This window comes from Lygodium microphyllum, chromosome 15 (assembly GCF_053477565.2).
Source record: "Lygodium microphyllum isolate KBCC chromosome 15, Lygodium_microphyllum_v1.1.10, whole genome shotgun sequence".
NCBI classification, from domain to species: Eukaryota; Viridiplantae; Streptophyta; class Polypodiopsida; order Schizaeales; family Lygodiaceae; genus Lygodium; species Lygodium microphyllum.
The window spans coordinates 109,713,317-109,727,071 of record NC_141149.1 but is presented as its reverse complement, the minus strand read 5'-3'; the positions used below and the strand labels follow the sequence as shown (position 1 = coordinate 109,727,071).

The following is a 13,755-nucleotide window of genomic DNA, read 5'->3' as shown; positions in this document are numbered from 1 at the left end:
GCTTTGCGCGAGAGCCAAGGAATCTTCGGCTCAGTCTCGCCATGGATGGTGTGAACCCATTCGGTCTGTGCTTGACTTCTTACAGTGTGTGGCCTATAGTGCTTGTCAACTACAACATCCCTCCATGGCTTTCTACGAAGAAAGGACATCTCATCCTTAGCTTGCTCGTCCCGGGCCGCTACAAAGTAAAAAATATGGACGTGTATCTTCGTCCATTAGTCAATGAGCTTAAGATTTTGTGGGAGGAGGGGGTCACTGTGCAAGATATGAGTAGGCGCGATGGTCGGCGGTCAGCCAACATTCGAGCCATTCTCATGTGGACGATGCATGACTTTCCGGGATTGGGAGAGTGCTCAGGTGAGCAGACCTCCGTTCTCACTGGTAATATCTATATTTTATTTCATTCAATCAAGTATTCACTGGGACATGGCTCGCCTTACAGGTTTGGTTATCTCAGGTTATCATGCATGTCCATTGTGTGAGCCACAGTTAGACTCCCGAAGGTCACAAACCATGAAGAAGATTGTATATCAAGGACACGCCGCTTTCTTGCCGGAGGATCATGAACTCAGGGAAGGTTTTCTTGGACGACCTCCAGCACGTATGAATGCTGCAAGCTGGTATGAGCTGAAAATGGTAAACTCGGAATCACATCCAAATGGAATGCGACGGTTCTCAGTTTTTTACGAGTTGCCATATTGGACCCACTTACAGGTCAACCACTTATTGGATCCCATGCATATTTTCAAGAATGTGGGCAGCTTGCTATGGGACCACATCACAGGAAAGAGAGACACTATAGGGTCACGAATGGATCTGAAAGAGGTAGGTAAGATGGAGGTGCTTTGGCCACAGTCGAGTACTGAAGGGGGAGTACAGCTTTCTCGCGCTCCCTGGGTTTTGTCTACCAAAGAAGAGCGCATTGTAAAGCAAGTAATCAAGTCTATCCGCACTCTGATGGGTATGATGTGTTCTCTCAGGTCCGCATTTTCTAAAGATGACCAATTATCGGGGCTAAAATCCCATGATTGGCATAAGATATGTCAGGTTTGTGAACAGAATGGATTGTAATTAGCATGGGCATTTTGCAATTTGAAAAGTGGCCATTATTCATAATGCTTTCTCATTTGTGGCAGTTTGTCCTACTGATTGCGATTGTAGGATGCCTTACTCCAGAAATTTGCGGGGCCATTTACAAGTTGTCGACTTTGGTGCAATGGATCTCATAAAAAGAGATTAAGACGTCCTCTATTGAATCCGCAAGGTGGGGAGCAGTTGAGACGGTCTGTCTCTTTGAGAAATACCTGCCCACTTGCATGCTCACGATACAAGTTCACCTTCTTGTGCATCTTGTGGACGAAGTGGAGATTGCTGGACCTGTCCATACGCGATGGATGTTCTTCCTGGAGCACTTCATGAAAACCTTGAAAGGCTTTGTGCGACAACGAGCTCGTCCAGAAGGTAGCATGGCGGAAGGTTAGTTGGTGTCAGAGGCGTTAGTGCATATCTTACAATGGCTACCAACGGTGGAACCAGACAATGAAATGCTATGGACGCTGAAGGACGATGATAGACTGATTGGAGATGTGGTGGTTGGAAATGGGGTAGAAAAAAGAATGGATGCCTCAATGGAAGAGAAGGTGAATCACTTTTGTATATTGCACCATGCCTCCATGGAGACATGGCTGGCCAAGTACCAGATTGCAAGGCAAGATCGAGAGGAAGCGCGAGCTGAATTCCAACGCAGTACACGTCACCGACCGATTCAATATCCCGAAGGCATGGAGGAGATGCCGCGGTTTATGTCAACACGATGGTTGCATGGAGCCTTGACCGCAGCATCCAGCGAAGGGACAGAGGTCACAATGGAGGAGTGGGAGTTCTCGAGGGGATGTAGTCCAAAGGTGATGAGGGGTTTAGAATGTGTCGTATTTAAATTTGCTTGCTACATCTAATTTGAGTGTTTCAATGTACAGTACAAAATATTGACAAAATGCGCTCCACAATGGACTGTGGTGTCATGACAAGGTTTGAGCAAGAGAGCCGCGACGAGCAACGGATCCAAACACGGTTGTGGATGAGATGGAGTATTTTGGGAACTTGCAAAGTATTATTACGGTGGATTACCGTAGCTTCTCCATGATACTATTCGATGTGCAGTGGTTCAAAGTGGTACTTGGAGGAGCTCGAGCAACAGTTCGACGAGGTTCTCGAAATAGATTCCGAAAAAAAATGGACGGATTTGCGCGACACCTTTGTGTTGCCGGCCCATTGTGAACAGGTGCAAAGAGTCATTTGCTTGCTAATTGTAATACGACATGGTTTATGTCACAATGGTTTGAACTCGCTTTGTACGTGTTTGTGAACATGTATCTTCTATCCAAACCCCCGACAACCTCGATGGTGGTATGTTATACCTTCAACTCCTCAAAGTGCGAGAGTATATGATCAAAGCGATGTTCCAGGTATAGATGAAGAAAATATGCAAATAGAGGGGTCGATATTGCAAGGGATGGAGGCCACCGCAAGTTTGGAGCCCGCATCGGCTAACAATGATGGAAATACAGAAGTCCAAGAATTTTTTGAGAACGAGGCAGACTCGTTCTTTTGTGGTGACATGTCTATCGACCTTCCAGTGTATGCAGAGTTGTGTTAGGAGATTAACATGGGACCATATAAGAATACTTCATTCTTGGAGAATTGTATTACTCAATTCGTTGTTTAGATCTTCCATAAAGGTACATAAGATATGCATTTTAAGAGGGATTTTTCAAAAATGATTTATATTACTATGCTTTGTATAGTTTAAATTGATTATTCTAACACCATTTTTTATCTATGCAGGTGACATTTTTAGGATGAGTCGAGGGATGAGCGATGAGGAGTTTCAGGACATGATGGCACGCATGTCTCCAGATCAGCTCGCGAGATTCAGAGAGATGGCAGACCAGGAGTTGTCTCGTTCTTCGTCAGGGCACTCTGCTAGATCTGCTTCAGCGCGATCAGATGCTTCAGCTTCGAGCAGATGATCTCGACACTCACGACTTGGGCCAGAGGGAGGGACTGCATCGGGATCAGGGGGTGCTGCTGTGGAGATACGGACGTGGTGTCTCCGTCTCATCGTTCAGCTGGAGCTGCATCACCTCCAGGATTTGTCACACTTGTGGGAAAGTCTACTCCAGTTACTTCGGCTTTTGCGCAGCCGTCAGCAGGTGGCACCCCCTTTGGTGGCACTCCGAGAGAGGGTACCCCCGTCGGTACACCGGATGTACAGGGGTCTCCTGGATATGCCCAGGAGCGTGGACAGAGATGGGAGAGGACCCATCTTAGGTAGACTTTTAGGGGTTATGGATACCTAGTTGATAGTAGGTCAGGAGCCATCATCATGAATGATGAGAGGAGGAGGGTGATGGCTCGCATGAGGGAGTTGTACCAACAAGTTTTTCGGCACAACGTCTTGGATCATTGGAAGAACATACTGGAGGGGAGCAAGGACTACATAGTAGTATCCTTGCACGAGGAGTTTCCGGTGCCAGCCGCAGTAGATAGATTCTCTACGGGCTGGATGATGGATTGCATGCGTACATACATGTCACATAGACGATCCGACGCACACAAGGCAATCAAGAGTGGGGCTGCAAAGCCCGAGTGGTTAGATGCAGACGATTGGCGCCGACTGAGGAAGGAGGCTACAGATTCGCCAGGACGTTGGAGTCAGTAGAGCAGAAGGCGGCGAGGGCACGACTCGAGGCCGGAGTGGTGCATCATCTTAGGAGTGGCGGCCACATGACATATTTGGAGGACTTTGTAAGTTTCTCTTTTGTTTTGCTTATTTGTTTTTTTGAAATATTCTATGTAATGACAATCATGTTTCTAACAGTTAGTATTTTGTTTTCTTTGCAGTACTCCATTACAAATCGCGATCCGCAAGGCCTTGAGACTTGATATGTAGAGAGGCACGGTCTCAATGCATTGATCGACCGATTGTATAGACGCGGCGGCCCTGTAAGTCACTCATCTTTCTTGTCCGTAGTTACCATGAGATATTTGAATGCATTATTGTATGGTGGATTGATATGTTGTTTCTTTTTCTGCAGAATCCGTTCAATGCTCCTTTGCGGCGGGACAAGCTTTCGGGGGACGAGGATTTCTAGCTCGCCCTTGGATCCTTGGAGCTCACACACATTTAGTTTTTAGTCACTTGATCTATGTAGACATTTTCTATGTATTAGTGATATCCTTTCATGATTATACCAATCGCATTTTATGCGATCATGTATTTATTTCATGTATCAGTTTTATGATTTTAGTATACATTCTTTTTGTTTGCAAGCGCTTTGTATGCAGTAGTGCAGAAACTATTTTGTATGGCTCTCATACAGCACACAGTGCTATACTGCCCTGCCACAAAATTTTTTTCCCTATTACCGTCGCTATTTGCATCGCAAATTTACTGCTCGCGTCGCTATTGGCCTCGCTATGAGCGTCGCAAATTTAGTGGTTGCGTCGATATATGCGTCGCAAATTGGCCTCGCTATGAGCGTCGCAAATTTAGTGGTTGCGTCGCTATATGCGTCGCAAATAGCGACACCAATAGCGATATTTCTATGGCGTCGTCAATAACGACACTTTTTGCGACGACGGGGGCAAATTTTGTTGTTTGTATTTTTGTCGCTTTAAACGTCGGTATAAGGTGTAGTGGCACATCCTTGTGAGCATGTGATAACAACTAGAGGAGCTATTTTCAAGTTTGGGATGTGTGTGTGTGTGGATCTCCATGTTTTAGTTTCAAAAATGGAAAGGATGTTGGTTGGAGACACCAAAATCCCTATGATCCTGGGAAAGCCCTTGGTTTGGGAAAAATAAAAAAACCCCCCATTTGGCCTAGGATGGTTTTCCATTTTCTGTGAAAACCATTTGAGAGCCCCCCTCGCAAAACCATTATGGAAACAAGTCCATCTCATTAGTAGTGGTTGTGCAAGCCATGTGGCTTTTTTGCCAAGTAGATATTTCTAACTTGGAGTTTGACTCCCCTTGACAGAGTCCTATTGGAAGGCCTTTTTTAATCTCAAAGGATTTTTAAAATCATTATAGAATATATTAAAAAAACCTTGGAATACTAAATAAATTATGCTTATGAGTAACTCTACTCTTCGTTGGACCCCTTAAAGCTCACATGTCACCCCATAGAAACACATTTATTTTGTCTCCTTCATTACATTATAGGTGGCCATTTGGTAGAAAAAGAAGATTGAGGAAGTCCAAGGCCATAAGATTGAACCATTGAGAAGGCTGTACCACCATATTGTGCACATATAGGTGGTAGATTGTTTTGTAGCCTCAGAGTGCTTCCATATAAGAATGTACATGGCATATTGAGTTGGGAAGGGGGCACAAAAGTGTTGTCTAGAGCATCCATGTCATGACTTCGCGATCAATATTGAGAAATGTTCTATATAGGATTTTGAATCACACAAAAATAGAAATAATATGCAAATAAGAATAAAAATTGGTTTGTTGGCAATGAAGATGTTATGTATTCAAAGTATGCTATATGAACCCTCAATGATAACATCTAAATGAACTACTTGATGTCACTTCAATTAAAATATGAATGTTTGTAAAATTAGCCTTCTTACAATGACTATTAGTGAAAATTGTAGTGTGTATATATTGCATGAGACAAAATAAAAACAATTAGAGTTAGGATGAATGATGTGAAGAGGTATACATGTCAAATCCATGATGATAATTCTCATATATCTCATGCGCAGATTATAGTGTGGTAATAACACAAGTGAAATCTTTTATGTGATTTGATGTGTGACAATTTGAAAGCACAACTTGAAGATGCTATTTTATATAAAAGCAAATCAAGAAAATTGGTATCAATAAGGTTAGCTGAAACCCAAGCTTCTTTTTTATTTTTAGTAATGGAGATTGGTTTCACAAAAAAAAGGAGGGTATTGTATCTACAAGTGTCAACTACCTATTTTCCTCTTCAATTGAGTGTTTCTACTTCTAGTACTACTACATGCATTTGATTTTGCCCTTATGACCATGTAGGAGGATTGAGGCTTGTTTTTAGGACCTTGATCACAATTAGATGACCGAATAACTAAATGCTACTACTCTTTGTATTTAAATATTAGAAGGATGTTTCAAATATTGAACCATGCATTGTAAAGTAGCCACTTGTAGCTTAATGAAATAATATTTACAAACTAATACATTAGTGTGTGTATCACATAACAATTTGCACGATTTCTAGCATTTTAACTGATGATGTACATTTGACTTTGCATTTTGTACATGCCAATATAGATGAGCATATGGAAAGCCATGTTTTGAAATGCACTATTATGGTTGAATGTGAATTTGTCCAATAAACCTCAATGCTTACACTACAATCATATCATAAAAGTTTGAAACTATATTGTGCGGGAATAGATGAATGGGAGTCTTTTGCTAGCATAACTTATCTTTCTCTACTTTGCATTCTTATGTTACACGACCCTTTCAAGTAAAACTGTAAACTACTCATGCTATGTAAGGAATTATGATTCGAACCAACATATGGTACAATTGTTGCATGATGATCCCTTGAAGCTCTGTCTACATTACTAGCTATGATAGAATTGCATGTGGCATGTGTGAAATAGAGAATTAAATTTGTGACAAGGTCTATGTATAAGCAACCAAATCGATCTTTTGTCCGAAGGTGGATCTACAATGATACCACAACACTAGCCATGTATAGTACACTCCACATGAGCACACTTCTAGCAATGAAAACATGGCTAGGCCGAAGTGATGAAATAAGAAAGTTGGATCTCAAGGATGGGATCAAGAAGCAAGTAGTGGGCACTAGGTTGAACTTTGATGGTGGGCCAAGGCTTGGTGCTATGAGCATCAAATAGTGGCACATCCTTGTGAGCATGTGATAACAACTAGAGGAGCTATTTTCAAGTTTGGGGTGTGTGTGTGTGTGTGTGTGTGTGTGGATCTCCATGTTTTAGTTTCAAAAATGGAAAGGATGTTGGCTGGAGACACCAAAGTCCCTATGATCCTGGGAAAGCCCTTGGTTTGGGAAAAATAAAAAAACCCCCCATTTGGCCTAGGATGGTTTTCCATTTTCTGTGAAAACCATTTGAGAGCCCCCCTCGCAAAACCATTATGGAAACAAGTCCATCTCATCAGTAGTGGTTGTGCAAGCCATGTGGCTTTTTTGCCAAGTAGATATTTCTAACTTGGAGTTTGACTCCCCTTGACAGAGTCCTATTGGAAGGCCTTTTTTAATCTCAAAGGATTTTTAAAATCATTATAGAATATATTAAAAAAACCTTGGAATACTAAATAAATTATGCTTATGAGTAACTCTACTCTTCGTTGGACCCCTTAAAGCTCACATGTCACCCCATAGAAACACATTTACCAATGTCAAATAAGCACAAAATGTCAGGTCTTGTTTTCTTGGTTCCTTTGCCCTTGAAGTTGTAGTGAGTTGCAATATCTAGGGGTCATTTCCACACATTCATATACATGAAACTAAAATTTTACTATTTTATTTGGTTTTAGAGGTGATATATATGTGCCAGAAAAAACATCGATATCAACCCCATTTTTAGTTCGATACATATTGTGCCAGAATGAGCAAGAAGGCATGGTTCTATATATCACATCTATAGATTATTGCAAATTGTGCCAATTATTCAAAGCTCACCACTACATGCTCGATCTCCACTAAAAAGTTGCATCATTATAAGGGGCCACCTTTTACTACCCCTTTGCCCTACATTTTGGTTGTTGCCTTGATGGATGTTGTCACATCTTCATCTCTTCAATTAGTTGAGGCCATTGATTATAGCTCGTATCTAAAAAATTAATGTATGTTTTGATGGTGCTTACATTTGAATTTTAAAGTATGTATTCGTAGTTTTTCACACTCTCAAAATAGGGGTGCAAATTTCAAATAGCATTACAAAATCGAAGTTTCATATAAAATATGAACCAAAAGATGCGCATTCGCTTTGATAAGTTGGTACAAAGGTTTTTTGCAAGGACTTTTTATTAACATGCCAAAAAATGAGAAGTCACTAAAGGTGAAGCAACACATACTAATTTCAAAACCAGTGTTCATGAAAAACAGAGGTTTAATGTAAAATGAATTGTAAAAATATTAGAAAACCCTTTAAAATTTGAAGAAGGGTTAAAACTTTGAACCCTTGAAAAATTCTAGGTATATAAAAGACAAGTACGAGTAAAGCCCTCTAAAATTTGGCTGTGGATATATCTCAGCACGGGGCCCACAGATTCCGACGGGTTCAGCCCGTACCAGGTAATTATGGGTCCCACGGATTAAAAAGGCCCCTAAAATGAGGTTTGGTCTCTCCTCGACTGACAACCCGGGTTTCGAACCTTGTTCCGTGTATGTCAGAGGCAGACCCTCAGAACCATGCGCCCGCGTGAGAAGACGATGTCAAGCTTGCATTATCCAAATATATTATTCAAATAAATATAAAAATTTAAGCTACCGGCAAGTCACCGGGAAAGAACCGACACGTCCGCGAAAATCTGGGGCCCATACTGATATTTATCTTCAGCCCTAAAATTTTGAGCGAGGGGTTTTTGTACGAGCTACCAAAAATGTTTTTGGTAAACACAGCTCAAAACATGCACTTATTGTTTTACGATAACGCCCTCTCATGAACAAAGAAAGAGAAGTAGAGTTCACGACAAGGAGATGAATGTGGTGGAGGTATTATTTGGTGGCAGTACAGGCCAGGTCTTTGGTATGATGCATTCACAAAGAGTAGTAATTGTAGTTGTAGTTGAGTCAAGCGGCGAGGCTGCAGTTGCCTGCGGTATCACACAAGTCGCAATTCGCATTAGACGCATTGTGGCCAGGTAAATCCGAGTACGAGCAGTGAGCACCCTTGTCTGTTACCTGACTGCGAATTCTCTTAATCGAGACCTGAACAGACTATCAGCTCGCAGCTTCCCAGTGATAGAAACGATGGGCCGAGGTCGCACTGACGCCAAAGCCCCGACTAATACTTATATCATCTGGTCGCTCATGATCTGTCTCTCGATGGGGTTTTATGGGTTTCAATGCTTGCAGGCTCTCGTTGAGCCAGCTGCTCCCTTCCGTCTCGTTCTTCTGCGCAGGGCTCAGATCGTCGATGCAGCATCAGCTGGCCGTGTGTTCTCCGAGCTCGATAAAACAGCCATTAGAACTGATCATGATGTTGCAAGATCAGCTGCATTGCCGGGTCAGGGTACTACCACTGCAAGAGTCATGAGACTGGAAGCAATTCGGGATGCTGTGGAAAGAAGCTATGATCGGGCGCGCGCTATGGTGATAGGGGCCGGGACTCAAAATGGAAGCCATGGAAGCTCCTTAATTCTTCAGGCACATGATCTACATGATAGTGATGATAATGATGATGTAAGTAAGGCACGCTTGCGATCATCTGCAGCATCAAGGTCTCACGCGGGAGGGGCTAAGTACTCTTGGCCAGTCCGGTCGGGAGGCGGCGACTACGTGACTGAGATAGAGATCGGGTCACCAGCTATGGCGCAGGAGGTGCTGGTGGACACAGGCAGTGACCTGGTGTGGATCCAGTGTCAGCCGTGCGTCCGGTGCTTCTCTCAGGCCGACGACATCTTCGACCCCGCCGACTCCCACTCCTTCCAGACCAGCAACTGCTCCTCGCGTGTGTGCCAGGACGATCACCTGCCTCAGCATGCCTGCGACCGCGCGTCCGGTTCCTGTCTGTATGAGTACCGCTACGGGGACGGGTCCAGCACGCAGGGGAACATGGCCTCCGACAGGCTTCTGCTTCGCAAGGCGCAGCCTGCTCGCATCAGTGGTAAACTTGAACTAACGACACAAGAAGTTTCCCATACTAAGCATTCCGGACCACTGAAATTAGAACCTAAGCATATGATTCCTTGAACCTAAGCATTATCATTCTTTTTCCATAGGCCACTATCACCACTGAAATTAGTCTCTTAGTTGATGATATGCTAGACACAACTAGATGGTTTTGGCTCTCGGATAGATTCTAGCATTTAGAAATAACTTTTCTTGATTTCTCATAGGATTCTGATGTAATATTAGCCTTGTTTTCAAATTGAGTTGGAAAATTAATTCCTGATTTCTCATAGGATTTCAATGTAGTGCGTTGTTTCCAAATTAGATGCTTGTCGTCAAATTGAGTTGGAAACATATTTTCTCATGTCTCATAGGCTTTCAATGTGATCACTTGTTTTCAAATTGGGTTGAATGATGCCAACCGTGTCAATCAACTTGGGAAAAGGGGACCTGTTTGGATTTTCCATCGCTTGTACACTGGCTTTGTAACCTTGGCCGGTATCTTTTTTTGATCCAAATAGAACAAATTGGGCTTTGCGATACAGAAAGAAAAGTCGAAGGAGTGATCAACGCATTGTTGAAACAAGACAATCAACCTATTCTTTTGATAACTATTTGGTTGATGGTAAACCACGAGTGTATTTCACGTCACTATCTAGTGAGTCAATTTTTAGAAGACAATTAGAAGAATCTTTAAATAATTTTGATGTTATAGTGCAAAAGCTTTATTCATATTAGAAATCGATTTTAGATCAAGCGAAGGAAAGGGAAAATTTATTATAAAATGAGCTAAAGGATCGGTTTAAACTTATGGAGTTGAACTCCATGCTTTCAGAACGGAGTGAACAAAAAATTGGATTGAGGGACGAAGATGTGGATAGAATGAGCATATCTAATATATATGATCTTTTATAAAGTAAAATTTTTAGAGGCAAGATTCGGGTTCCAATGTTGTTCCTTTCCTTTGATTTTGAGCTTTTGTGAGGGAGGCATTGCATACTTAGGCATAGTGTACAACTACAAGTAGCTTGGTATGTGGTCCTTCCCTTGTACCTATCTAGGTGTCCAATCCCTTGAGCCTTTCTCATAGAAGCTCAGGATATTGTTTAGCCTTTCTCATAGAAGCTCAGGATATTGTTTAGGTCTGAACGACTCAGATTAAGAGGTTGTTATGTGTCCCCCAATATAGGTCAACACCCCTCGCCCCTAACCTCACTTAGCTATGTATACATTCCCTATTGATTGAAAATTCATGATATTTTAGTAGGCCCAACACCCCTCGACCCTAACCTCAATTAGGTAAGTGTCCACTTCCTACTGATTGGAAATTCACGATATTTTAGTAATTCACAAATTGAGAATTAAATGATGATATTGTTATAACTCACAAAATGGGAACTATATTGGGAATTTGTCTAAAATTTCTTATAGCAGGAGCTGGCTTTGAGGGAAGCGCAGCAACGGCTTCTGATGATCACGTGCCCAGAGTCAGCAGCCGGCGCAAGAAGAGACCACCACCACCATCATCATCCGACGATAAGGATGACGACGACAAGTCGTCGCAAGCAAAGGCTAGCTCCGTCTCTGTAATTTCCGTCAAGGGCTTCACCTTCGGGTGCGGCCACCAGAACTCTGTGTCGTTTGCCCAACATTCTGATCACGATGGCCATGGAGGTGCCGACCAGGAAGCGGCAATTATAGCTGGGCCGGCTGGTGTGTTAGGGCTCGGACGTGGGCGCCTGTCGCTTCCATCGCAGCTGGCGGCGTCGAAGGAAGCAAACGTGCCGCCGCAGTTCTCTTATTGCCTCACGCCCTTCTCCTCGGCCTCCCCGAGCCCCCTCTTCGTCGGCGGTTCATATTATAACGGTCTCCCGGCAGGTACGTCTGCAGCCGCAGTACAGTTCACGCCTATCCTCACAGACGGACCGTCCGCCACCTACTACTACGTCGGTCTGCAGTCCATCTCAGTGGGAGGCAAGCGCCTGCCCATCCCGGAGTCCGTCTTCTCCTTCACGTCCGGCGGCGGGGGCTCCATCTTCGACTCTGGCACCACCCTCACCCTCCTCCCACCCCTCGCTTACAGGCACCTCAAGGATGCTCTCATGGACGCCATCGGCCCCTCTGTGCCTCGCCTGCAGGTTGCCGGTTTGGACCTCTGTTACCAAGGCATCAATGGTGACGGATACTCTGATCAGCAGATCTCCGACTTGCCTGACGTCGTGTTTCACTTCCAGGGAGGGGCTCGTATGTCCGTGCCCCCGTCAAACTACATGGTCCCAGTAGACGACATGGGCATCAGCTGCTTTACCATGATGAGCGCGGGTCAGGATTTCACCATTATCGGCAACCTCCAACAGCAAGACTTTCACGTCTTCTATGACCTTCTCAACTCCCGCATAGGGTTTGCACCAACCGTGTGCTCGGAGCTTTAATTTGATTGTTTTAGCAAAATATAGAATCAGGGGGCAGTAGTTGCTTTGGTTCTTCCTTTCTAATGGATTCCATGGAAGGATATCGATCGTCCTACACCCTTTCTCTCTTCACCAATTCCTCTCTCCTTTAATTTGCTCAGCAACTTAGATATATGATTGTTGTTCTGATGGATGCTACTGCATCCTCCTCTCCTATGCAGGCCGTTCCTTGAATTCTAGACATTAATAGTGAAAATTGTTTAGACCATACATTTGGCCATTCCTATTCCTTTTTACATGACTTTTGTAGCATTGGCTTTAGACTTGTATGTATTATCATAGTTGGCAAATCTTATTATTTACATTGTCCTCGGCTAATATAGTACCCACACATTAGGACCTCACTATTGTCCTCGGCTATTATTTACATTGTCCTCGACTAATATAGTACCCACACATTAGGACCTCACTATTACGCATGGAGTCTTGTAATATATTTGGCTTAAATAATAATCTACTCATGCACGCTAATGTGTTCCTTTAATAAACAACGAAATCCTCAAGAAAATTTCACTCAATTAAGAGCCCTCTTTTGTGTTAACTAACTGATTTTTGACTTATAGAATTCAGCATCCCAAGGACCATTCTCCTTAAAATTTCCATTGGAATATAACACACACACACACACACACACACACACACACACACACACACACACACACACACACACACACACACACACACACACACACACACACACACACACACACACACACACACACACACACACACACACACACACACACACACACACACACACACACACACACACACACACACACACACACACACACACACACACACACACACACACACACACACACGTGCACGCGCATGCTCGCATGCATGCACGCATGCACGCACATTCATGTGGCATTTAGTGATTACACATAGTGAAAGATTCCTAAGGATGAATTAGATCTCCTTAATTGCCTAAATTAGTGGCACAAACATGGCAAGAGAAACATGTAGTATCAAGTCACTACAAGAAATAGGGGGTGTTAGCGGTCGAGCCTGCAAAATTGGTGGGTGTCTCTTATGCAACATATGTTAAATATATCACATGTGGGATGCCACATAACATCTTATAAATGATATTTTTTAGACAATGCTTATACGATGTCTTTTGCAACATGGTTAGTAACGTTCACAAACTGCAATGCATATTGTAAAAGAAATGGCATATATTATGCATCATGTAAATGAAGTCCCAATCTAATTTTGTTGTGATCTCGTCCTTCTTCTTTCATTTTTTCTATTACCTATTTGTGGTGCTGTGACGTGTCTAAGCATGCAATCATGCAAGTATTTTTCTGATGTAAGTTAATATGATTGTGTAGAATGGTTTAGGTGCTTAATGGTTCTTTTCTAGTCATCCATATTCAAATGAAAGCTATAGGAATTCAT

The 13,755-nt window shown here is 43.0% G+C and overlaps 1 protein-coding gene across 1 annotated transcript; it reads left to right on the top strand.

The window, feature by feature from the left end:
* Positions 1-8,791: 8,791 nt before the first annotated feature.
* LOC148024899 (aspartic proteinase nepenthesin-2-like) lies at positions 8,792-12,706 on the top strand. The gene is made up of 2 exons (XM_087693629.1): positions 8,792-9,947; positions 11,237-12,706. The coding sequence occupies exons 1-2, from the start codon at positions 9,017-9,019 to the stop codon at positions 12,307-12,309; spliced, it is 2,004 nt and encodes a 667-aa protein (XP_087549755.1). The 5' UTR covers positions 8,792-9,016; the 3' UTR covers positions 12,310-12,706.
* Positions 12,707-13,755: the final 1,049 nt, after the last annotated feature.